Source organism: Grampus griseus (assembly GCF_964374135.1).
Source record: "Grampus griseus genome assembly, chromosome: 6".
Lineage (NCBI taxonomy): Eukaryota > Metazoa > Chordata > Mammalia > Artiodactyla > Delphinidae > Grampus > Grampus griseus.
The window spans coordinates 4,201,925-4,229,133 of NC_139000.1; the positions used below are offsets into that span (position 1 = coordinate 4,201,925).

At 40.0% G+C, this 27,209-nt stretch overlaps 1 protein-coding gene across 3 annotated transcripts in view; it reads left to right on the forward strand.

Annotated features, from left to right (window-relative positions):
- Positions 1-27,209, forward strand: part of SETX (senataxin) — a 78,570-nt gene that overhangs the window by 24,392 nt on the left and 26,969 nt on the right. For all 3 annotated transcript variants that reach the window (XM_082657085.1, XM_082657084.1, XM_082657083.1), the window contains 6 exons: positions 2,302-2,473; positions 2,607-2,694; positions 3,187-7,380; positions 16,792-16,891; positions 24,308-24,481; positions 26,786-27,018. In XM_082657085.1, the coding sequence (XP_082513211.1) occupies positions 2,302-2,473; positions 2,607-2,694; positions 3,187-7,380; positions 16,792-16,891; positions 24,308-24,481; positions 26,786-27,018 (4,961 nt within the window). The remainder of the gene's footprint in view (positions 1-2,301; positions 2,474-2,606; positions 2,695-3,186; positions 7,381-16,791; positions 16,892-24,307; positions 24,482-26,785; positions 27,019-27,209) is intronic.

The window sequence follows — 27,209 nt, forward strand, 5'->3', positions numbered from 1 at the left end:
AGAGTGAATCAGCTATACGTATACATATATCCCCATATCCCCTCCCTCTTGCGTCTCCCTCCCACCCTCCCTATCCCACCCATCTAGGTGGTCACAGAGCACCAAGCTGATGTCCCTGTGCTATGTGGCTGCTTCCCACTAGCTATCTGTTTTACATGTGGTAGTGTATATATGTCCATGCCACTCTCCCACTTCGTCCCAGCTTACCCTTCCCTCTCCCCGTGTCCTCACGTCCATTCTCTACATCTGCGTCTTTATTCCTGTCCTGCCCCTAGGTTCTTCAGAAGCTTTTTTTTTTTTTTGTAGATTCCATATATAAGTGTTAGCATACAGTATTTGTTTTTCTCTTTCTGACTTACTTCACTCTGTACAACAGACTCTAGGTCCATCCACCTCACTACAAATAACTCGATTTCGTTTCTTTTTATGGCTGAGTAATATTCCATTGTATGTGTGTGCCACATCTTCTTTATCTATTCATCTGTCGATGGACACTTAGGTTGCTTCCATGTCCTGGATATTGTAAATGGAGCTGCAGTGAACATTGTGGTACATGACTGTTTTTGGATTATGGTTTTCTCAGGGTATATGCCCAGTAATGGGATTGCTGTGTCATAATGTTATTTCTATTTTTAATTTTTTAAGGAACCTCCATACTGTTCTCCATAGTGGCTGTATCAATTCACATTCCCACCAACAGTGCAAGAGCGTTCCCTTTTCTCCACACCCTCTCCAGCATTTATTGTTTGTAGATTTTTGATGATAGCCATTCTGACTGGTGTGAGATGATATCTCATTGTAGTTTTGATTTGCATTTCTCTAATGATTAGTGATGTTGAGCATCCTTTCATGTGTTTGTTGGCAATCTGTATGTCTTCTTTGGGGAAATGTCTATGTAGGTCTTCTGCCCATTTTTGGATTGGGTTGTTTTTGTTTTTGATATTGAGCTGCATGAGCTGCTTGTAAATTTTGGAGATTAATCCTTTGTCAGTTGCTTCATTTGCAAATATTTTCTCCCATTCTGAGGGTTGTCTTTTCATCTTGTTTATGTTTTCCTTTGCTGTGCAAAAGCTTTTAAGTTTCATTAGGTCCCATTTGTTTGTTGTTATTTCCGTGTCTCTAGGAGGTGGGTCAAAAAGGATCTTTCATGTCATAGAGTGTTCTGCCTGTGTTTTGGCAGGCGGATTCTTTACCACTTCACCACCAGGGAAGTCCCAAGTCACCTCTTTAAGAAACATTCCATAATTGTCTTCACCTAACTGATGACTTTCTTCCTTATTTGAGAGCTTCCTAGACATAAGACAGCTTCAGTAGAGGATAAAAAAGTATATGAGAAGTTCTACTCAAACGACTATGGTAAAAAAAAAAAAAAATCTAAGAGCCCTGAGGGAAATAAAGCAGAAAGTTCTAGGGTTGTCAGTAATGGGGTGAGTTAGAGCACTTGCCTCCTAAGAATACTGCTGAAGATGATAGGTGGTGCTAATAGTGAAGCCGTTCTGGTTCTTACTTGGAAAAAGCCAGCTATCTGTTTTCTTCTGTAGGTGGTGTATCTTTATGTGAGTGTAAAAAAAAAAATCTGGAAAGAAGGAATAGAGTAAGATCTTACAAATGCTTGACTGAGGACTTCTAATTTCCTTAGAAGACATTAAGGAGCAAGTGCAGGTCTTTGAGCAGGGCAGTGTTTCGCCACTGCACGTAGAGAGGAGGGAAAGGACCGGCCATAAGAGTGTGTGAGTAATGGGAATTCCTGCCAGTTGGATGTAATGGAGATAACAACAAAGCCATGTTGAGACATGGGTGGATGAAGAGTATGTATCTCTGCTTCTCCAGTGGATGAGGGGTTCAGTCCTTTATACCAACCAAATGACACCCACAGTTCAGGATTTCTTGTATCATGGACTTTGTTTAGATCTGAAAATACCAAGTTTTTCTTTCTCTCCCTTTTTTTTCTACTTTACTTCTGTTATTTATTGAAGGATGGGAGTATAAAGGTCTGGAAGAAGCAGAGGAGGAAAGATTGTTTCAGGTTGGCAAACAGGATGAGAAAGTTGAGTTTATCTAGACTATCTCAGTTTGTTCCACACGAAAAAATTTCTTAACAGAGGTGTATTGCTTTAAAAAAAAATGCAGACACTATATAAAAGTTTGCCAGCTTTCTAAAACCTGTAGTTGGCAATGCTTTACTTTAAATTACTTCCTGCTTTGCTTTCAGTTCTGTTGCTACCCAGGTAAAGAATGCTTAATTCTCAATATAGTTTAGTGCCTTTCTCTAATTTGGCAAATTACTCCATTGTATTTCAGATGATAGTGTGGATCCTTTCTGGCCAGCGTTACACTGTTTCATGGTGATTCTGGATCGCCTTGGATCCAAGGTCTGGGGTCAACTTATTGATCCTATTGAGGCATTTCAAACCATTATCAACAACGTGAGCTACAATAAAGAGATTCAGAATATACGGAACAGCTCTATGAGGTTCGTTCAGTTCCTGTGTCAGGATTTCAAACAATCTGTATGAGGAAGTCTACTGTAATTGACTTAACAGTAGGATTTTTCTCTTCTTTTTATCCTTCATTTCAGTAATTTCTATTTATTCTTAATATTTAAGGTCCAAGTTCAAACCAGAGTCATATTTGGATGATATGGTGACTTGCAGCCAGATTGTATACAATTATAACCCTGAAAAGACCAAAAAGGTATAAAACATTTTGAGAATTCAGATGATATTGTACTGCCTTTATATTGTATAGACAGTGTTTTGTATGGTTAGTTGCATTGCTGATTTTATATGTAGCTATTCTGAATCAACTGTTGCATAAAACCTTTCTGATTGAACAGTAGCTCATGAGGAAAAATGGGCTCTAATGAGAGCGTGCACACTTTGAGAGATTAATTTTTCAGTACATTTCGGAAGGGTAGAACATTTATGGCATGAGGGAGATAAATCACATGACTAGAAATCAAAACCAACTGAAGGAAAGAGGTCCAGAGTACATGGAGGTTTTGTAAATTTAACCTTTTCATGAAACCTTAACCTCAAAATTGAACTGTTTTCAATTTCTTGGGGGTCCATATATGTACATCAAAACAGGAAAGTTGAGAGTGTATTTTCTTGTTTGCAGCTTTTGTGTTAAACCTGTCATGAATGGTGCTTGTTTATCTGAATGTCAGTATCTCTTTCGTTTTAGGATTCAGGGTGGAGATCAGCCATTTGCCCAGATTATTGTCCTAACATGTATGAAGAAATGGAAACATTAGCTAATGTGCTTCAGTCAGATATCGGTCAAGACATGCGTGTTCATAACAGCACGTTTCTGTGGTTCATCCCTTTTGTGCAGTCCCTCATGGATCTTAAGGATCTGGGTGTAGCTTATATAGTGGAGGTTATTCATCATCTGCATTCTGAAGTCAAAGACGTCCTCAACCAGACAGACGCCGTGTGTGACACAGTCACTGAGTTTTTCCTTCTGATTTTGGTGTCAGTGATTGAACTGCATAGAAATAAAAAGTGTTTGCATTTGCTGTGGGTTAGTTCCCAGCAGTGGGTGGAAGCCATCGTAAAATGTGCCAAGCTTCCCACCGCCGCGTTTGCACGGAGTTCTGAGAAGTCATCTGGAAACTGCTCCAAAGGCACAATGATATCATCTCTGTCATTGCATTCAGTGCCATCTAACTCTGTACAACTTGCTTGTGTGCAGCTGATCAGAAGTCTCCTTAAAGAAGGCTATCAGCTTGGGCAGCAGACTCTTTGTAAGCGATTCTGGGATAAGCTCAACTTATTCCTGCGAGGAAATTTATCTTTAGGTTGGCAGTTGACTAGTCAGGAAACCCATGAGTTACAAACTTGTTTAAAGCAAATTATTAGAAACATAAAATTCAAAGTACCTCAATGTAGCACTTCTGTGGATCTGACTTCTCCATGTAAAACGCCTCCTGCATCATATAATAAAGAAGAAAGTGAACAAACAGGGAAGAAGTCTAAAAAAGACAGGCACTGTCTGGAAAACTCCAGCCCAACATTCTCTAAAGAACCGATGAAAGCTGATGCATGTCAAGTGCAAGAGAGTATTTTCAGCAAAGCAGATAATGCCATAGAAGAGGATAATGAGCGAACTTACATAAAAGATTTGAAACTCAAAGACCATCTCTCCGCTGAGTTGTGCTTGAAGCCGAGTAGTAAAAGGCTTGTTAATGAAAGAGCTCGAGGCCAAGTTAAAATAAGTACAGGGAAGCATAAATCTGTAAAAGAGAATTCCTCATATACCCCACAGAATTGTACTTCAAGAAATGGTCCAGAAAAGGTATTTGACAGAGGAATAATAACATCAACACGTTTGTTGACTGATTCTAGCAATGACTCTCTGGAAAAGGTGTCCACATCAAATGAGGATTTCTCTTTAAAGGGTGATGCTCTTGGCAAAACCTCAAAAGCAAAAACTAAGGCACATAAAGATGAAATCTGTGCTAAGTTATCACATGTAGTAAAAAAGCAACACAGGAAAAGTATCACTTTAGAGGAAAACCTGACTGTATCTAGCATTGAAAGTTTCTATTCAAAGAAGGATACAGGAGGTCAGAAAGGAGATGGCTTCATATACAATCTCTCTTTAGGCCCTAATGGTATTCTGGATGATAAAAATGGAGAACAAAAATCTGAAAACAGTTTATTGCTGAAAAAGAAACAAGTAAAGGAAGAAGAGTTAGGCATTTTCTCTACCCGTGAACTCAGTTGTCAAATACTAGAATGTCATGTTGGTAATAAAGATTTGGTCTCATTTACAGAAATGACCAACATTTTTGTGGAGAAAACACCTCCCTTTAAAGATCCTGTGACTGGACTTGAATCAAGAGATATGGAAATTATCAAGAGTACTGCTCAGTTTTCTTCTGATTTAAGAGAACAAGTCCTTAGCAGTCCTAAGTCTGACACCTTAACAGATTCTCAGGTAGACAGAGACCTCCACAAATTATCTTTAGTAGCTCAAGCCAGTGTTATTAAGTTCCCATCAGATTCAACTCAAAAAAGTTTATCCCAGCTACAAAGAAAAGTTAAAGATGATAGAAGATGTTTCACAGCCAACCAAAATAGTGTTAGGGAAACCTGCTGTGAACAGGTCATTATTATTTCAGATTCTGATGAAGATGATGATGATGAAAGAATTGTGGGTTTTAAGAAACACATTAAACAGGATAAAACATGCATTGAGAAAGAATGTCCAGAGCAGCATGCTTCAATAGCTAACACAAACGTGGAACAGAAGGTAATAAGGGAAGAAAATACAGGGTCCCTTTTGCAGTTTGAGGAATCTGATTCTCAGTTTTTTGAGTTTGAAAGTCCATGTGAAGTGTTTTCAGTTTGGCAAAATCAGAAACCAGACAACAAGAATTCAGTTCAAGAGAATGAAGAAAATTCGTGCTTGACTCATGTAGGTGATACCACAAATGATTGGGGTTATGGTACAGATTATGTACCTGAAGAGGTCATTAAAAAAGCAGCAGAGGACATTGAGGAACACGCAGAACCACACAGTAGTAGTATTTCTGTTGAGGAATTTTGTGAGATTGAAGTAAAAAAACCCAAGAGAAAGCGATATCAGAAAGCTGCTATGGCAGAAGCTCCTCTAAGGCCTTCATCTCCTGTCAAAAGTGAGGACCAGTCTGATATTCTTAATGAGAGAGATGTGACTGAAAATGATTTTAAAAGTGTAGACGTAAGGAGTACAACTCCCAGTTCAAGCGTTCAGAGAACCACTACGGTTTCCCTGAAGAAGTCTCCACCAAAGCTTCGCAATTGTTCCAAACGTGTTAGCAGAGTCTCACTTTCTAAAACTCCTAAAAAAACACGTTCGGATACCAAAACAGGGCAGAGTAAAAGTTCAAATATCCTAAGTTGTAGAACAAGTCCTGCTATAGTGCTACCAAAGAAATTTCGCCAGCGTCCTGAACCAACTTCAACGGTTGAGAAACTTGGTCTGAAAAAGGTTGCTCGTAGGGCATTTGACTTGTCCCAGCCGTCTTTGGAGCGTTTAGCTGACTTACGTCACCATGGCAGAACTGTTGGAGCAGTTGATACCCGGAAAAAGACTAAATTAATTTCTCCTCAGACTCTCTCTGTCAGAAATAATGAGAAACTGCTGACGAGTCAAGACCGTCAGCTGCGAAGGCAGATGAGACCCAAATCACAGCGTAACAGAAAAAGATGTTTTGATTATCAGAGTACAGATACAACACGAGCAGGCCCACATGGAGCACAAAATTCTGACAAATTTGTGCCAGAATCAGATACATCAGATTACAGTTACAAAGGAGGAGTTGAGGTAACTGCTAAAAGTAAGGAAAAAGCGTTAATAAAATGTGTGTCTTCTGAAACAGAACCCGTGAAAGCAAAATGCGCTTCTCAGGTAGCTGATGGCCCTTGTCTTTGGAGCCAGGGTACTTCTGTAGTCTTACATGGAGAAGTGCCAACAAATGGAGTAGTTGTTTCTACCTCAGGGGACCCTTTAGGTGGAGGTGACCTAACGGTACATCACTTAGATGTGGCAGCCTTGAGAGAGGGAGATCCTGAATCCAGCAATGACATAGAGGAAGATAATATATTTTTAACACAATGTGATCCTGAAGATATGGATTTATGTTCACAAATGGAGAAAGAGAATGATAAACTCATTGACGTAGTTCATGGAAAAGATACAGTCCAGGTAGAAGAAGGTTATGTGAGTCGGCCTCAGTTGGAATCTTCGAGTAGCACAAAATGTAAATACAAAGATTGTGTTGAAACACTGAAAAACCAGGGTGAATACTGTTCAAAACACTCTGAAGCTAAAGCAGCGGATGAAGCTATATTTCGTAAACCTGGCTTGCCTCTCTCTGCATCTAAACCTTCGAGACCTCCCACTGCTAAGATTTTTAGCTCCAGTAGTACTTCACGAATTGCTGGTCTTTCCAAGTCTTTGGAAAATACGGCAGCGCTCTTACCAACTCTGAAAAATAAGTCAAGTGGGGTACAGTCTGTTTTGAAAGTACCGCCAGTCTCTCTGGTGTCCAAGAAGCCAGTGGCTGAAGTGAAGGGTTTGTGCAACGTTCTCCGTTCTCATACTCCAAATAATTCCAACAGGCAAGGCTACAAAGTTCCATATTGTGAAAACAGATCTTTTTCGGCTTCCCCTCCAGTAAACGTTCTCTTGTCAGCACAGTCCATCTCTGACACCTTCGTTAAAGAGGTCTTAAAATGGAAATACGAAATGTTTGTGAACTTTGATCAGTGCGGACCCCCGTCAACTCTTTGTCAGTCCATCTCAAGACCTGTGCCTGTGAGATTTCAAGATGGTGGAGATTATTTTAATGTGTTTTTCCCTTTGATGATGCTGAATACTTTTGAAACAGTAAGTATATGTTCTAATCGTATACGTTCAGACTTTGAAATTACCTTTCTTTACCGTGCTGAGTACAGCTAAAATAACTGAGCACATTTTTATTTAGATGTAGCTTGTAGATTTCATGTTGAACAGACATTGTGCCCGACACTGTTCTAGATGCTGGTGATACAGAGGAAACACTTAAACTCTGCCCTTCTGGAGCTTACAGCCAACAATTCAGAGTGCTAACGTACCAAGTCCAGAGGTGGCACAGGAGGAGGAAACGTTTTTCGGTGTAAAATAAGGGAAGACTTCTCAGAGGACATAGTCTCTCATCTGCATTTATTTTTTTGAAAAGTAGTGTAAACCTTTACTGAAGTTTTCTTGAGGAGGTAGCAAAGGGCAAGTTACACTGATCAGCACAAAACAATAAACCCCAAATTTCTCATCTGTCTTCCCAACTTCTTATGCCTCATAGCAGCCTTTAGCTGCCTCCCTACCCCAACACATCCCATTCTGGTTCTTCTCTCTTTCTTACTCCCCGACTGGGATTGCCAAGTAAAATACAGGATTCCCAGTTAAATTTGAACCTCAGAAAAACAGCTAGTAATTCTTTAGTGTAAACATCCACCTGCACTTGGAAGGATGTTTTTGGTGTTCTCAAAGCAGGTAGACTTTTACTTTTTTTCAAATTCCTTTAAAAAAAAAGAACCCAAAACGTGAGCATGCAATGAGACTCTTCAAAACCAAGAACACTGAGGTAAATACCCACGTATTCAGTCAGGAGATACTTGGGTGCCTGATACTTGCCAAGTACTATCACAGACCTGGGGGGTAAAGTGGTGAACACGACAGACAAGGCCTCTGCCTTCTGGGAGTGATCATTTCAGATCAGGACCAAAGGCTCTAGAGTGCTCTAGAATGATCTAGAACAAAAGGGAGCGGGCACTTTAGACTGAAAGGTGAGACAGCCTCTGTGAGCGATGGTATTCACGCCGAGACCAGAGTGAGTAGAAGGAGTTGGCCATAGGAAGTATATCCCAGGCAGACAGACTGCAAAGATCCAGCTTAGAATTGTTAAAGGCAAAGGAGATGTACTGCACAAAGAGGCAAGTTGGTGTCAATGTATGCCCTAAATTTCAGCCGTTGTCTTACGAATTATTTTACTAGTGTTTCAAAAGCATTAGAAACAACTAATTGATAAAGGGCCTTCAGTCTGTCTCCTTAACAACAACGTGAAATGGTATTACAAGAATGAGCTTCTTACCTTACAAAATTGTTAGTTCAGTGAACAGTGTATACAGTTAAATAAGCTGGGGAATATACAGAGATTTTCTTCATTTTGAAGCTTATTTTTTTCTTGAACGTTTATCCTTTCCAGAAAACACTAAATCGCTTAGGAGCCATTCATAGCCCTTAAATTTAGGACACATATTTGTGATTTTATTTTTCCCTTAGTTAAGAAGTATTTCTATGTTTATCTTTAAGATTTTTTCCTTCAGGACATTTCTGTAGCCAAAACCTTTTCAAAACAGAATGAGCACAAGTTCCGTTTGTATATACACAAAGTTCAAAATAGTCAAATACTTGTGGAAGGCCCATTATAAGAGAAAACAGCAGCCGCTCTCGCCTCCCCAAGTAATTATTTTTGATCCTTGATGGATCCTTTTGTTATTTACTTCCATATTTCTAAATAACATGCCACTATTTTGACTTGTTAATTTTTCAGTTCTAGACATTTTCTGTAGTTACCCACTACAGGAAGTACCCTCTCTTCCCAGCCCTGTGTTCACACACACCTCTCCTGTTTCCCCATCCTCACTATGGAGTAGTCTTGTAATTTTTAGATCAGTGTTTGTTATTATTTTGACGATATAAAAGGTGTCCATGGCTAAGTCATGTGGTAGCTGTAACTACTTTTTGTTTCCGACTCTTTACTTTCTCTGGATTTATTGTTTACTTAACTTTCTATGTACGTATCACTAAATTAGCTTCAGATTGCCTCTTGGATTTGTAGGTCTCTCAGTATGATCAGGCACATCAGATAGTTGATCAATTTCATCTTCTTGGTTTAGGATGGTTAACCTGAAATGCTCACCATCCTCGTCCTAGGGCTTGCATTTCCTTCTTCCTGTGTTGGATCTCTGTCTCCTGTACCCAGGGTTGTCTGTTTTTGTCACCCCCTCATTTTAGTAAGGCACATCCTTCAAACTTCCTGAGAGAAGAATGTGTAGGAGATAAATTTTGAAACTTTGCATGACTTAAAATTTCTATTTTGCCATCTCTGTCTGTCTTTGTTGTTGTCGTCGTCGTTCTACTTCCTTGGAGACTTTCTCAGCGTCCAAGTCTATTGAAAAATTTTTGAGTGTATTTTTAGTTTCCCGGGCACTCTTGTTCTCTCATTATTCCTTTTTATAGGATTCTGTGCTTTCTTCATGTACACAGTATTTTTTATTACCTGAAGTTAATTAATGATAAGTTTAAAGTTAGTTGAAAGTTTTCCTCTCTTTGCATCGTCCCTGTTTTCCCAGTTGCTTTTTTCCTATTCATTTTAGTGTCTACAGAGCTTTCATGTTAACTCCTTTCTTCGCGTGTCTAATGATTTTTGGTGGTTTACTCACACTTAAGAACAGGATACTAAAAAGCAGATTGGAGCATTGTTCATAATAGCCAGAAGTTGAAAACAACTGAGATGTCCATCAGGAGATGAATGGATAAACAAAACATGGTATATGCATACAGTGGAACATTAGTCTACTATTAAAAGGAATGACCCGTTATATACACTTTGACCTGTTCTTTGATGAACCTTGAAAATATTATGCTAAGTGAAAGAAGTCAGGTACAGAAGGCCACATATTGTGTAATCCCATTTATATGAATTTTCCAGAATAGGCAAATCTGTAGAGACAAAAAGTGGATTAGTAGTTGCCAGGGGATGGGTGGGGGGGGGGGGCGGGAATTAGGACTGACTGCTAATAGGTATAAGGCTTGTTTTGGGATGGTGGGAATGTTCTGGAATTAGATAATGGTGATGGTTGCACAAAATAGTGAATGTACTAAAAACACACTGTAGTGTGCACACTTTAAAGTGGTGAATTTTATATTGTGAAATATATCTCAACTTTTTAATGCTATAAGAAAAGAGGATGCATTTAAATAATGACAGGTCAAAAGAGATGCTTAGGAAAAGAGATACTTTTACTAAAATGGTCCTTTCTTATTTGCACTGTGGAAGTCAAATGTGATCTGAAGGACACCATCACATGGTGAAATCCAAATTAGTTTCATTCTTTATATTAAGATTATATGCTTAGGTATAGTTATAATCTATATTTTGTTACATGTAAGATTTTAAAACAGATTAGAAGCTCTGAGTGAAAGGGATAGGCTTGTTGACCATTGGCATTTTATTGGGAAGCCTCATCCCCACCCTCATGTCACTGTTTTTAGTCTTTTTTCTTCCCCCCCCTCTTAGTGAGGTCAGATTTCCCCAAGAAGAATCTTCAGATCGATTGCCTGGAAAGCATAGGCCTGACGGGGAGCTGACTGTGGGGTGAGGGTGGGGGCAGAGGGAAGGGTCCAGGCATTCAGTATATAAACATTTGCTTCATTCCCTTTTTTAAAATTGTTTTATTTTATTTTTAAAATTTATTTATTTATTTATTTTTGGCTGCATTGGGTCTTCGTTGCTGCACGCGGGCTTTTCTCTAGTTGTGTTGAGGGCTTCAGTAGTTGTGGCTCACGGACTCTAGAGCGCAGTCTCAGTAGTTGTGGTGCACGGGTTTAGTTGCTCCGCGGCATGTGGGATCTTCCCGGACCAGGGATCAAACCCGTGTCCCCTGCATTGGCAGGCGGATTCCTAACCACTGTGCCACCAGGGACGTCCCCCCCCCCCCACCTTTTTTTTTTTTAAGTACCTTATCCCCTCTCTGTCTGCTGCCCCACAGCCAGAGACTGTCACACTGTATAGAGATGAAACCGCTATAGCTTTTTGCTTGGAGCAGGGAGGGGCAGTCTGCCTTCAGCCCTCCTCCTTCTAGAGGTGTATGTCAGATGCTTCCTGCTTAGAGTTCAGCTTCTTGGACTTGCTGAGTTAGTTAACCATTCATCCATCTGCTTACCAGCTTCCCAGATTTTGATACTTTTGCCTCCTCTTCTGTTCTCTTCATCCTAATGAATTAATCCTGTTGTGAAAAATCCCTTGGGTGTTTTAGTGGGGTTTCAGGGGGAATGAAAGGAAATGCCTGTGTTCAATCTGTCATCTTTACCACGAAGTTTTATCTTGTTCCTTTTTTTTTTTAACCATGTAGTGAAACAGCATTGTTTTAGCATTTCTAGTTTATATAGGCCAACATTTATTAATGGTATTATTAATATACCTTGATTACTTTTTTTTTTTTTCCCCCACTGTAACGTGTGGCTTGTGGGATCTTAGTTCCCTGACCAGGGATTGAACCTGGGCCCTCAGCAGTGAAAGCGCTAACAACTGAACTGCCAGAGAATTCTCAGATACCTTGATTATTTTTAATTTTTTCTTCTTTCTGATAAGTCAGAGACTGTGGCATCAACCACAGTCTTGGGCCAAGGCTTCTTACCCTCATTTGGATGTAATTTGACTTCATAATATTGTTTGTTAATGGAATGCTGAAGTGTGTTTCGAGTCCTTTGACAAAAATGCGGTTGGTGTTCTCTTTAGGACATGAAATGCAGTGTTTGGTTATCCAGTTATTATGTCTTATTGCAGGTGGAATGCAATGACATTGCGTAGAATTATCCCTTGCCCCAAAGGGAAACGAGCAAATTCAACTTTTAGAAATATGAGTTTCTTGAATTAAAAAAAGAAAAATCCCACAAGGACTCAGAGGCAAAAAATATACAAATCAGTTTTCACAGCAAAGTAAAGGAGCTGTTACAGTGGAGGATTCCTGGACTGAATGTCAATATTATGACATAGCGTGAGTGTGTTTTGTGTTTGGTAATTGCAGTCATTGTTGCTTTTTGTTGTGGTCATCCATTTACAATGCTTGGCGTCAGTTTATTCATCTCTTGTAAAAATAAAATACAGTGTGTGTGGGGGAAAAAAAAAGAAATATGAGTCTTTTGTGTACTGATGTGACTGATAGAGGACATATTAGTTTTTAATCCTTACGTTTAACACACAAAAGTATTAGATAAATGTGCACTGTTTTGACAGGGACCAATTTTTTTGGTCAGTTTTAGCAAATACTCTTTTTTTCTTAAAGTTTCGGTTTGCAGTCCCCTTCTGTTACCTGTGTGTGCATGCATGTATATGCAGAGTGTAATTGGCAGGCGCTTTTTAGGTTGTGTAGACAAGGAGCAGGCAGAAAGGGGGCTCTTCTGGAGTACCAGCTGTGATTCTTAGTGCCCAAACCCCTTATAGGGAGATTGCACCGTTTTTTAGCTAATTTCCAGTTATAATTTGCTCTGTGAAGGAAACAAAACAGGTTGATATGATGAGCGACATTGGAAGGCTGCTTTTGAGATCGGGCCGAGAGCCAGGAGAGGAGGGTTTTGTGCAGAGGAGGGGGGAGGGTCAAGACTATAATGCTTTGAAGTAGGCCTAACTGAGCATGTGTGAGCAAAGAGATTAGGCTGATGTGGCTGGAGTAAGGTAACTTAGAGGTAAAGGGAAAAGAGGTAAGATTGGAGAAATCAGTCAAGAGCTGGATGGTAGACAACCCTGTAAGTGCAGGTTGGGGTTTCATTCTCAGTACAGTGAGAAGATGTTGGAGGATTTTTAGCTGGTTGGTGTTTAGGCTGGGGGAGTAGAAATATGTAGTAGTTTACTTTAAAAAAAAAAAAAAAACATTCTTAGTTGCTCATTAGAGAGTAACTGTAGAAAGGTAAGCATAGATGCAGTAGACCTGTCGGGGGCTATTATAGTAGGCCAGGAGAAAGATGATGGTAGCTTGATCTAGGTGGTAGCTTTGGAAATAAAGAGAAGTGAATTCATTGGGCGTAAATTTTGGAGATAGTACTCAGTACCTATCTTTTTTTATATATATAAATTTATGTTATTTATTTTTGGTTGGGTTGGGTCTTGGTTGATGCACACAGGCTTTCTCTAGCTGCAGGGAGCTAGAGAAACTCTGCATAGCATCCCCCGTTATCAACATCGCCTACCAGTGTAGTACATTTGTACAACTGATGAACCTACATTGGTAACTCATTACCACCCAGAGTCCATAGTTTTCATTAGGGTTCACTCTTGATTTGTACATTCTAAGGGTTTGGACAAACGTATAATGACATGTATCAGTCCTTTAATATCAGAGTACTTTCACTGCCCTAAAAATCCTCTGTGCTCTGCCTGTTCACCCCTCCCCAGTCTCACCCCTGGCAATCACTCATCCTTTTACTGTCTCCATAGTTTGCCTTTTCCAGCATGTCACATAGTTGGAATCACACAGTATGTGGCCTTTCCAGATTGGCTTCTTTCACTTAGTAATGTGCATTTCAGGTTCTTCCATGTCTTTTCATGGCTTGATAGCTCATTTCTTTTTAGCACTAAATAATATTCCATTGTCTGGTTGTACCATAGTTTGTTTATCCATTCACCCACTGAAGGGCATCTTGGTTGCTTCCAAGTTTAGGCAGTTATGAATAAAGCTGCTATAAACATCCACGTGCAGGTTTTTAACGTAAATATAAGTGTTCAGTTCATTTGGATAAATACTGAGGGCACTATTGCTGGATCCTACAGTAAGAATATGTTTAGTTTCATAAGAAACCACCGAACAGTCTTCCAAAGTGGTGCTACCATTTTGGGAATTCTCTGGCGGTCCCGTGGTTAGGACTATGCACTTCCGCTGCAGGGGGCACAGGTTCAATCCCTGGTCAGGGAACTAAGATCCCACAAGCCACGTGGCTCAGCAAAAAAAAAAAAAAAGTGATGGTGCCATTTTACATTCCCACCAGCAATAAATGAGAGTTCCTACTGCTCCACATCCCCGTCAGCATTTGGTGCTGTCAGTGCTCCAGATCTTGGCCATTCTAATAGGTGTGTAATAGTATCTCGTTGTTTTAATTTGCATTCCTTTGATGACATAAGATATGGAGCATTTTTTCATATACTAATTTACAGTCTGTATATCTGCTTTGGTGAGGTGTCTGTCCAGGCCTTTTGCACATCTTTTTCATCAGGTTGTCTGTTTTCTTACTGTTGAGTTTTTTTTTTTTTTAGTAAATTTATTTTATTTATTTTTGGCTGCATTGGGTCTTCATTGCTGTGCGCAGGCTTCCTCTAGTTGCAGCGAGCAGGGGCTACTCTTCATTGCGGTGTGCAGGCTTCTCATTTCGGTGGCTTCTCTTGTTATGGAGCACAGGCTCTAGGCATGTGGGCTTCAGTAGTTGTGGCACGCGGGCTCAGTAGTTGTGGCACGCGGGCTCAGTAGTTGTGGCTCACGGGCTTAGTTGCTTCGTGGCATGTGAGGATCTTCCTGGACCAGGGATCGAACCTGTGTCCCCTGCGTTGGCAGGCGGATTCTTAACCACTGCACCACCAGGGAAGCCCTTCTCCTTCACTTTTAAAGGATAATTTTGCAGGATTCAGAATTCTAGGTTGGTAGGTTTTATTCTCTCAACAGTCTAAATATTTCACTACTCTCTCCTTGCTTGCATGGTTTCTGAGGAGAAGGTAGATGTAATTCTTGTTTTTCCTCCTCTATAGATAAGGTGTTTTTTCCCACAGGCTTCTTTCATGATTTTTTTCTTTATCTTTGATATTTCATATTCCTTAAGTTTGAATATGATATGCCTAGGTGTAGTTTCTGGCATTGATTCTGCTTGCTCTTGGAGCTTCCTGGATCTGTGGTTTGGTGTCTGATGTTAATTTTGGAAAACTCTGAGTCATTATTGCCTCAAAGACTGCTTCTTTTCCTCTCTCTCTTCTTCTCGTATCCCCATTATGTGTATGCTGCATCTTTTGTCATTGTCTCACAGTCTTGGATATTCTGGGGTGTGTTTTTTTCCCCATTTTTTTTTTCTCCTTGCTTTTCAGCTTTGGTAGCTTCTATTGCTATAGCCTCAAGCTCAGAGATTGTTTCCTCAGCAATGTCCAGTGTACTAATGAGCCCATCAGAGGCATCCTTCATTTCTGTTACAGTGTTTTGTTTTGTTGGGTTTTTTTGCGGTACACGGGCCTCCCACTGCTGCGGCCTCTCCCATTGCGGAGCACAGGCTCCGGATGCGCAGGCCCAGCGGCCATGGCCTACGGACCCAGCTGCCCCGCGGCATGTGGGATCCTCCCGGACCGGGGCACGAACCCACGTCCCCTGCATCGGCAGGCGGACTCTCAACCACTGCGCCACCAGGGAAGCCCTGTTACAGTGTTTTTGATCTCTAGCATTACCTTTTGATTCTTTCTACTTTACATCTCATTCATTACATTACCCATCTATTATTTCATGGTCTCCTTTTTCCATTAAACTCTTAGTATATTAACTATAGTTTTAAAAAAAATAATTCCTGGTCTGATAATTCCAGTATTCCTGCCATATCTGACAGGTTTTAGTGCTTCTTTAGTCTGTTCAAACTGTGTTTTTTGCCTTTGAGTATGCCTTGTAATTTTTTGTTGCAAGGCGGTCATAATCTACTAAATAAAAGGAACAGCAGTAAATAGGCCTTTAGTGATACAGAAATGAGGTATGGGGGAAGGAAGATCATTCCGTAGTCCTATGATAAGGTGTCACTCTTTTAGTGAGCCTTTGCCTCTGGACTAAGAACTTTACACCACATGCTTCTTAGTTTCCCCCACCTCCTTGGGTGAGACAGGATGGTTAGAATGGGCTGGAGCTGGTTTTCTTCCCTCAAGTAGGTTAGGCTCTGATAAAATCCCAGCAAGTTTGACTCTGATAAAATAGCTTCTCATAGATCAGGCCTTGTTAAGAAGGTCAAGAATGCTCTGGTGTATTTCAGAATGTTTCCTTTTCCCCAGTCCCCACCAACCCCCCACCCCCGCTGGAAGCACACAGGGAATTTTCTGCAGTGTTCACTGTGAGGGCCTGTTAGAGCTCCTAGAGGTAAAACTCACCAAAGTGTGGGGTCCCTCTTATGACTGGGTCCCCCTAGAGTTTTTAAGAGAATTGTTCATGCTGAGCCTCCAACAGTTTGTCACATCCAGTTCAGGTTTTCCTCCTGGCATGGAGGTTTCTACTTAAGAGTTTTCTGCTCTGGTAAGTTGTGATTGTATCTACCTTTTTGTCTCTTTTTACTTGTTAGGATGGAGTGGTGACTTCTAAGTTCCTTAAATGCCAAGCTGGAAACCAGAAGTCCCAAATTAATTTTTAATGTTTGTGTCACACAGGAGTTCTAGGTTCTGGATTTTATGGTTGCTTACTTTGGAAATTTTTGCTGTTTAACATTGGCTTTTCAGATGTTTTCGCTTTCTTAATTTGCTTTTTTTGCTTTGCGTAGGTGGCACAGGAATGGATCAGCTCTCCAAACAAAGAGAAATTCCATCAGTTGCATTTACGAAAATTTCCTTCTGAGTATAAAAAATACTGGGAGTTTGTGGGTAAGTTCTTTCTTATGTAACTTGGGCTATATCATATAATAATTGGAGATTGCTGTTTGAGGGAACATAATAATTGTTTGAATTTTCTGGGATATAGGTTTCCTAAGGTGAATTTGTAACCTCTTACTAAGAATATGTTTAAAGTCTTTAATTAATGAGAATAATTACTGGGACAGTTATAAAGTTCATGGTTTTAACCATTGTGCAATCAGAATACCACAGGCCAAAGTGTCCCTAGATGCTGGGCAAGGGAGAGAGAAGGTGAGTGAGGGAGTTTGACTGGCGGGGGCGGAGGGGGTGTTGCCATGATCGTGCGTACAGATTCTGAGTTAATCTCTCTGTCGTCTCTGCTCTCATTTCATGAGTGGTCTGGAGCACGCGTCACAGTTACGTCTTAGTTATAAATAAACCAAGCATTTAGAACCCTTTAAAATAAAAAGTATAAATTCTCCGTCTGCCTCCTTCCCCCTTGCAATCCATCCTACTCCATAGATTCACTTAAGGAAAAAAGCATGTACATATACTTGGGGGGAAAGGTATTATATGTTCACTGTAGAATATTCAGATAATATTAGCCAATAGTAAAATAAACATCACTCACAGTTCCCATCATTCAGAGATAATCCTATGAACATAGTAGTGTATGTCTTACTGTTAGACTTCCTACTCATCTGAGTGAAGTGGGGGTGGGAGGGGGTGGGGGGGTTGGTAGGGTTATTTTACCTAAGTGACTGTTTTCATGTATTTATTCAGCAAATATTTACTGACTTTATACTACCTGATAGTGTATGATTCTAGATGCTAGTTATGTAGCTGTGATGAAAACATAAAATTCCACCTTCATGAAGCTTACATTTGACTTATTTTCACTTAATCTATTATAAATGTCTTTTCAGAGATAAATAATAATAGCATGTTCAGTGTATGTAGTTATTCCATTGTAAGCATATTCCATAGTTCTGTTTAACCAGTAATTTCTAGTTAGACATGTACATTATTTATGGTTTTTTACTGTTAACACTGAATAAATCCCTTTGCTAGATCAAATAGTGTGTGTATTTTAAGACTTTTGGTTCATATTGCCTCTGTCTACCAAAAAGAATACGATTTTCACTTCTAACATAAGAATGTATCTCTTCTCATTTGCTAGTTTAAACTTTTCCCCCAGTTTTATATGGAAAATGTATCTCATTTGAGGTTGTAGTTTTTGTCCTCAAATCTTTATTGGTCTTTTGTATTCTTTGGCAGGGGCGGATAATTGTCTGTTCATGCCTTTTGTCCTTTTTTTTTTTCTATTAGGGAGGTTGTTTTCTTATTTGTGTGCATTGTTAATTTTTTTTCAATTTCATTATTTGCTGTTCAACTTCACATGCAGTTTTTGAGGCAGACAATTTTTATCTTCACATGTTCAAAAATACCGTATTTATTTCTTTACCATTCAGTTGGTTTTAGAAATCAGATAAATGCTTCCATATTTTCTTGTAGTAGGTTTATATTTCTTTTTAATGTTTAAATCACTGATTTATCTGCCATTTATCTTGATGGTATGATAGAATCACATAGCATTTACTCTTGTGTCTGACTTCTTTCATGTAACATGTCTTCGTAATTCATCAGTTTTGTGTGCATCTTTGGTATTTTTTTTTCATTGCTGTGGTGGTATTTCAATGTGTGACTATGTCACAATTTTACTGTTGATGGACATTTTTATTATTATTATTTTAAAGAAGTTTTTTTGGCAGTGCCATGTGGCTTGTGGGATCTTAGTTCCCTGACCAGGGATTGAACCCGGGCCACAGCAGTGGAAGCACCGCGTCCTAACCACTGGATCGCCAGGGAACTCCCGTTAATGGACATTTTTTCCAGCAGTTTAGGCCTGTGTGTCAGGGCTCCCCAAGCCCATCCCTACGTTCAGTGATTTGCTAGGAGGACTCACAGGAATTATATTCATGCTCATGGCTGTGACTTACTGTGGCAAAAGGATACAAAGCAAAATTAGCAAAGGGAAAAAGCAAACCAGGAGCAAGTTTCCAAGAGTCCTTTCCCAGCGAAGTCACACAGGACGCACTTAACTTTCCCAGTAGTGAGGTGTGACAACCCATGTGACACATTACCTACCAGGGAAGCTGAGACACTCAGTGCCTAAAACACCCTCTGCCTAGCTCAAATTCATGACTTTTCACAAGTAAAGTGGGTGTTTGACATAAGCTGTAGAGAAAAAATTTGGCAAACAGGTAAGGTACAGTGAGCCATTCTCATCAGCAAATGATGAGAGGTGTCCGGAAATCCAAGTTCCCAGATTTCCAAGGGGGACCAACCTTGTAAGCAGGCCTTTCTAATGATAGCAGCCTCAGGCCTGCTTCTACACACAGCATTTTATGAATAATGCTACTATGATCATTCATGTGTCTCTTCGTGTTATGTGAGGGTGTTTTTGTGGAGTCTGTCTCCTCAAGTGGGTCTCAGAGTCTCAGGGTATTATGTGTGAGCTTAACGTAAGTAGATAACGCCAAGCCAGTCATGCAGAATGACACGCCCCCACCAGCGTATGGAAGTCACGTTGCTCCATGTCTGTGCCAACACATTTGTGTCGATTGTGCTGTTCATTTTAGCCGTTGCAGTGTGTGTGTATTGATGGCCATTTGTGGTTTTATTTTGTACTATCCTGGCTATCAGTGACATTGAGCACCTTCTCATATATTTAGTAGATGCTTAAGTAACCTCTTTGGGGAAGCACCTATTAAAGACTCCTGTTCATTTTCTGTTAGTTGTCTGTTTCTTACTGATTTGTAGCGAGTTCTTTATATAATCTGGATATAAACCGTTCTCCCACTTTGGCTTCCATTATGACTCTCTTAGTGATGTCTTTAAAATTCTTATTTTATTCTTGTTTAGAATTTATTTTTTAACATAACAAATGCATCTATGTATTTTTTACGGTTAATGGTCTGTGCCTCATTTAAGAAACCTTTCCCTGCTGCAGGTCATCAATATATTATTTTAACATCTAGAACAGGTGTCAGCAAACCACAGCTTGCAGATCTACCCGGTATCCTGTTTTTATACTGCAGAAGAGTAAGGTTTTTTTTGTTTTGTTTTGTTTTTTTGCGGTACGCGGGCCTCTCACTGTTGTGGCCTCTCCCGTTGCGGAGCACAGACTCCGGATGTGCAGGCTCAGCGGCCATGGCTCACAGGCCCAGCCGCTCTGTGGCATGTGGGATCTTCCCAGACTGGGGCACGAACCCGTGTCCCCTGCATCGGCAGGTGGACTCTCAACCACTGCGCCACCAGGGAAGCCCTCTCAATTTTAACCATTTCCAATTTATCGTGATTTTTTTTTTTTTTTTTTTTTTTTTTGCGATACGCGGGCCTCTCAGTGTTGTGGCCTCTCCCGTTGCGGAGCACAGGCTCCGGACACGCAGGCTCAGCGGCCATGGCTCACAGGCCTAGCCGCTCTGCGGCATGTGGGATCTTCCCGGACCGGATCACGAACCCGTGTCCCCTGCATCGGCAGGTGCACTCTCAACCACTGCGCCACCAGGGAAACCCTTTTTTAAGGTTTTGAAAAAAAGATGATGATGAATATGCAACAGACACCATATGTGGCCTGCAAAGAAAAATCTGGCTCTTTACAGAAAGTTTGCCAGTCCCTTTCAAGAGGCTTCACTGTTTGCCAACCTGGAATGGATTTTGTACACGAGTAAGATATAGGGGCCGTGTTTCATTTTTTTCCCTAATGGAAATGTAATTACCCCAGTAGTGTTTATTGAAAAGATTATCCTTTCTCCATGGTCTGCAGTGCCATATTTTTCATAAATCTAGTGTCCATTTAATGTACTGACCTTTTTCTGGACTCCTTTCTTCTTTATTGGATCATTTGCCTACCTCTCTGCCCATATCACGTTGCTTAATTTTACTTAATTAAGCTTTATTATAAACTTTAATGAGCAAGTCCGCCTACCTTGTTTTGCCTTAAGAGTATGTTGGCTATTCTTGTCCCTTTGCATTACCATGTAGGTTTTAGAGAAAAAAAAAAATGTGGAAATTTGTTAAGAATTGACATCTTTCTAATACTGATTTGAATAAGCTACATACCTTCAGTTATTTAGGTTTACTTTCAGTAATGTTTTACAGTTTTCTAGGGAGAGGTTTTGCAGATCATCATTGGTTAGATTTTTTTTCTTTTGGTGTCATTTGTAATTATTTAAGTGACTATCTCTAAAAGATATGGACCTAAAAATTCATAGTAAAACATTATTTTGTTGCTAAAGTATTAACCATGCTTTCTTAATATTAGATAGCTAGACAGTGTTCAAGTTTTCAGTTTCCTCATAAAGAACAATTTATTTCAGCCTGTTTGAATTAAGATCCAAATTAGGTCCACTCATTGACATTGTTAATATGTCTTCTTCAATTATAATTATCTCCTTCATGGATTTTCCCCCCCTTTGTAATTTATTTGTTGAAGAAATTGTGTTGTTGACCCTGTAGAATTACTGCCTGTGTCTTGCTGATAGCATCCCCCTGGTGGTGTTTAGTATGTTTTTCAGTCCTCTGTATTTCTTGTAAATTGATAGTTGGATCTAGAGGCTTGATCAGATTCATTTGATCTAATATTTTTGGCAAAACTATTTCATAGCTGGGGTTGGTGTGTTCCTTTATCAGGAGGTGCTTGATCTTTAATTTCTCTTTTTGTAATATTTATAACCGTTGATCCTTAATGCCTAGATTAATTATTTTACTAAAGGATACAAAATGGTGATATTTTTATTTTATCATTTCTTCATTTATTAGCTGTCGTAGTTCTATAAAGAGAAAGTGCTCCGTTTTATTTGATTACTCAGTAGTATACTTTATAAAGAAGGGTAGAATAAGTATTGATACTTGACTCCTGACCAGTTTTCAAAATAATGACTTAATTCTCTGCAAGTGCTGGGTTGACCAATGAACTTTAAAAAAAATTGTTTTCGTTACAAACACATGGACTTAAATACACTTCTGTTTCAAGTCTTTGTAATTGGCTTCTTCAGGTTGGCTCCTGAGCCCTTTAGACAGGACCCTACTAGTCTTTGAGAGCTTTCTTGCTACCTGATATAACCGATACCATCTATATTTTTTATCCTGTATGTGAGCTTGTGATTTTCTAAGTAGCCTTCGTATCTTTGGGTAGAAAAAGTTATTTCAAGATCAGTATTGGCATGTTACATGCTGTTAACAAGTAATACGTGTAAACATAAGGATACAGGAAGGTTGGAAGAGAAAGATTGGAGAAAGCTACTCATGCAAACCCAACTAACAGAAACTTGTTTTGCTCTGTTAATACCAGACTAAATAGACTTTACGGCAGAAAAGCATTATTTGAGATTAAAAGAGAGTATTTCACAATGATAGCAAGTTCAGTTAACAGAAGATAGGACCATTTTGAATACCTAATACAATATATAAAGAAAAAACTGACAGAACTAGAGTATACTCTTTACATATATGTGAGACCTTTGAACCATTCATTTTTTTCTTTTAGTTTGGAAATTATACCTCAATTTTTACCTCTTGGGCCATTTAGTAGTTCAGGTGAAAACTTACAGCGTGCATGATTCAAAGTTTACAGTTTTAATCGATACTTTGTGTCTCCATAGATAAGGCAAAATCTTAAAAACTTTAACCCTGTTTATCTGTTCCACTTCGTATATTCTTATTGTTATGTATTTTTTAACTCTATATTTTAAACTGTGTAAGACATACAGTTGGTCCTCTGTATTTGCGGGGTTTGCATCATCGGATTCAACCGTGGATTGAAAATATTCAGGGAAAAAAATTCCAGAAAAACATATTTGCTGTGCACCAGCACCTGTTTACATACCACTTATGTTGGATTTACAACTATGTACATAGCGTTTGCATTGTATTAGGTATTATAAGTAATCTAGAGATGATTTAAAGTGTACTGGAGCATGTGCGTGGGTTATATGCAAATACTACACCATTTTACATAAGGGACTTGAGCATCTGAGGATTTTGGTGTCTGCAGGGGTCCTGGAACCAATTCAAGGACTGTACGACTGTACTCTGTGTAGTGCCTTGTGCAGCCCTTTTTTGTTTGTTGATACTACTAGTTCATGTATTTCTTCTCTCCTGGTGCTTTGCTTATCTCTAATATGTTGGTCATTGTCTTTGGAAAGTTATTTAAAAAATAATCAGAGGCCTAGGATGATAGGATGTCTTCTTCCAGAGAGGATTTTTCTTTGCTTCTGCCAGGATTCTGGGAGTACTAGCAATGTGGGATCATCTTAATCTGGTTTAAAGAATTGAGCTTTCCTGAAATACTCGGGTGAATTGAAGCTGCCTTCATTCTTGGGTGTAGTCCTTCATGGTCCCAACCTGCACCTTGAGGGCTACCAGGATGCCTACTCTATCTGTGCAGGCCCTGGACTCCAGTTTTTGTCTCTTTTTTTGTACAAGGCTATCCCAGGTACGGCTCAAATTCCTGGCTGCCCACTCCCTGAAGAGTTCAGATGTTTCTAGGGAAAATACTGGGCTGATGCCTATGGATTTCCACATTGTTCTGGCTCTCAACAGAGTAATTCTTCATTGTTGTATTTGCTCTCTGATGCCTTCAAATAGACATTTCTTACATGATGCATTTTTTAAATTCTTTTTTTTTTTTTTTTTTTGCGGTATGCGGGCCTCTCACCGTTGTGGCCTCTCCCGTTGAGGAGCACAGGCTCCGGACGCGCAGGCTCAGCGGCCATGGCTCACGGGCCTAGCTGCTCCGTGGCATGTGGGATCCTCCCGGACCGGGGCGCACGAACCCACGTCCCCTGCATTGGCAGGCGGACTCCCAACCACTGCGCCACCAGGGAAGCCCTAAAATTCTTTTTTGACTTAGTAGTTCAGTTGACTTAATCCTAGTACTTCGTGCTTTGGTTCAGTATGTTGTTGCTGGATTTGGCAGTTGGTACTGAACTTTTTAATTTTAGAGCTTGCTCTGTTTTCTCAGCCCCATTTATTTTACTACTGTCCTTTCCCCCCTTGTTTGAAATGCCACTAGTAGGCTCAGAATTCGTATGTGTACATGGATCTGTTTCCAGATTTTCTTTTGGGATTTTCAAAGTAGGGCACAAAAGTGAAATTTTCTTGATTAAAAACTAAGATAAACTTCAAGGAAAAGAAATTTATTAGCTGCTTTTTAATATTATGACTTCATCTATTTTGGTTTTGTAGCAGTTTTTAAGAAGACTTTTATAATACTGTGTGATCAATATTTGACAATGCTGACTAGCTTAGACTATCATTTTGAAGTATGTACAAAGTCCACTAGTGCTGTATACTTGCTTGAACTTAGTACAAGGGCTTAATATCCTTTAATCTCATGTAAAATAATTCTGTTAGAATAAATGCTGATTTCTTGTTTTATAGTTTATCTTGAGGAATGTGAACTAGCTAAACAGCTTCATCCAAAGGAAAATGATTTGGTGTTTTTGGTTCCTGAAAGACTAAATGGAGAGGAGGAGGACATAGAGAGAAATCGCATGCAAGATCCCTATGAATATTATTGTGGTTATGTTCATAAATTCCGCCGCACTTCAGTCAGTAAGTACCTAATGAGACATTGAAGCGAAATCTGTCAGCAGCTCATCTTTTAATTTCCCTCTAAATTAGGCTTTACTAGCCATGTATTTGCTATACATTTACCAGATGTATATTTGCTCGATGTTTACCAGACTGTATTTGCTAGGTTGATTACTTAGCATTCAGAGTCCTCTTTTAGTTTTTCTAGACTCAGCTGGAAAAGGCCCAGCATTTATTGCTTTAGACTTAGGATTTAAAACCTTTCTTTTGTAATGTCTTCTCCTTCTAGTAAATTCCTTCATCTGTCAGTGTGTTTGTTATAAAACAGACAATTTGCAAACCATCTGTTTGTTAAATCACATTCCAGCCTTGGTTTTGTGGCTAATTATTGATGAGCAGACCAAACACATAACTAATTGTAAGGCAACTGGAGGGGTTTACCATTTCATCACTCCCATCCATCGTGTTGTAGGGACCTCTCTCCCTAAGGTAGCATAACAAAAATAATGTTAGCTTGAATTTAAGGACTACTGACTATGTGCCAGCCAGTGTGCCCTGTCCTTCCTGTGCACATTTATCATCTTTTCCCAGAGCCCTGCAAAGCAGAATGGTTTGTTCTCTGCTCATTGGGAAATCAGAGTTCAGGGATGTTAAGTAACTTATCCAAAGACATCCTTAGTATTAAACGCTAGGTCCAGAATTGAAACCTAATTTTGTTTGATTACGAAGTCCACACGCTTGATATATGCCAAGCTGCCTTTTTGACATTGCTGCTCTCTTAGTCTCTGTTATGTGAAGAGAATATGTGATCATTATTCCTTCACCTTTTTGCATCGTATCTTAAAAATAGCAACAAAGCTGTTAGGAGTTCAACATTGTGCCGCATCATAACTGGTGTGCCATGTTTACTATTGTGTGATCAGAGCTCAGTTCTTTATGCAAGATGAGTTTAGCAACAGGGATATATAGCTTCATCTGTGCTTTCAACTCTTACAAGTGGTTACATTTGCCAAAGTTCTGTTTCTAAGATTTAGAAACGGTTTCTGTCTCCTTCCCTGAACTCCTCATGCATCCAACTATCTGACATCTCCATTTGGAGATTATTAGACATTTCAAACCTACTCCAAAAAGAAACACTTGATTTACTGCCTGACATGTGCTGTTGCTTCGGTTTTTCCCAACTCAGCATGTGGGACCTCCATCCCGTTCTTCCAGTTGCTCAGCCCAAAACCTCAGAGTCATCCTTGAGTCCTGCTTTCCCTCACACGCTCCATCTAATGCATCAGGAAATCCTATTGGATCTTCCTTTGCCATATATCCTACATCCAAGCGCCACCTCTCCCGCTACCTCCTGGCCCACACGACCATTCACTTTTACCTAGATTTTAGCCTCTTAAGTTGTCTTTTTGTGCTTTTTCCATTGCAGTTTATTCTTCATTCTCAATAAGTGATTCTTTTCATGTGTGAGTTAGCGCATGTCACTTACCTGCGCGGAGCTGTCCTGTGCTCTTGACCTGACTCAGAGTCATGTTCAGAGTGATTAACTGCAGACCCCTCTGAAGTGTAGCTGCATTTACTCTCTTGGTCTTCTAGCTCGCTTCTCCCTGCTTTTCCTTCTAGCCATTCTGGCCTTCTCCCTGTTCTGAAAATAATCCAGGCACCTCACTGCCTCATTGTCTTTGCAGTTGCTGATTCTCTGCCTGTAACCCACTTTCCCTGGTTACGGGCATGGCTCACTCACTTAATGCCACGTCTCTGCTCAAATATCATATCAGGAAGACCTCCCCTGACTTTCCTGTCTACGATAACACTCCCTCACAACCCTCATCACTTCCTCATTCCCCCTCTCGGCTTTCTTCCTAAGACTTACCATCACCTGACATGTTTATTTGCTTATCTGCCCCCTTCTTCTAAAAAATAAGCCTCCAGAGGACAGGAACGTTGCCTGGTTCTTAGGAGGCAGTCAGTAGATACTTATGAGAAAATTATTTAAATGATGTATAAAAAACATGTTACAGGGCTTCCCTGGTGGCGCAGTGGTTGAGAGTCCGCCTGCCGATGCAGGGGACACGGGTTCGTGCCCCGGTCCGGGAAGATCCCACATGCCGCGGAGCGGCTGGGCCCGTGAGCCATGGCCGCTGAACCTGCGCGTCCGGAGCCTGTGCTCCGCAACGGGAGAGGCCACAACAGTGAGAGGCCCATGTACCGCACAAAAAAAAAAAAAAAAAAAAAAAGTTAAAAAACACGTTGTTCTGAATAACCTTTTAAACTGGACACTGTTATTCACTGGTAACTGAAATTGCTTTTTCTCCTTCTTGATAATAGTGCATAATGGGAAATCTGAGTGCTCCGTTTCCATCCAGACTCAACATAATTTACCAGTCAATTTAAATGAATTCGTGAAATGTCTTGTAATCAGCTCTCTGGTGACTACACAAAGGAAGTTGAAAGCCATGTCTTTGCTGAGTGGTCGGAACCAACTGGCCAGAGCCGTTCTGAATCCAAACCCCATGGACTTCTGTACAAAAGATTTACTAACTGCAGCATCTGAGAAAATTGTGAGTGATAGTCATTTGATAACAGGGAAAGTCAGAACATTTCATGTCAGGATGTTAAAGCATCATGTTATTTTCATCTGTCACACATTCCCTTTTGTCTACAACAAAGACATAGTCACCATGTGTGCCCAGTGACGTTTTTAGTGCTTAGTTTTCTTTAATACTGCAAAGTAGTTCTTTGTTAGGTTAGT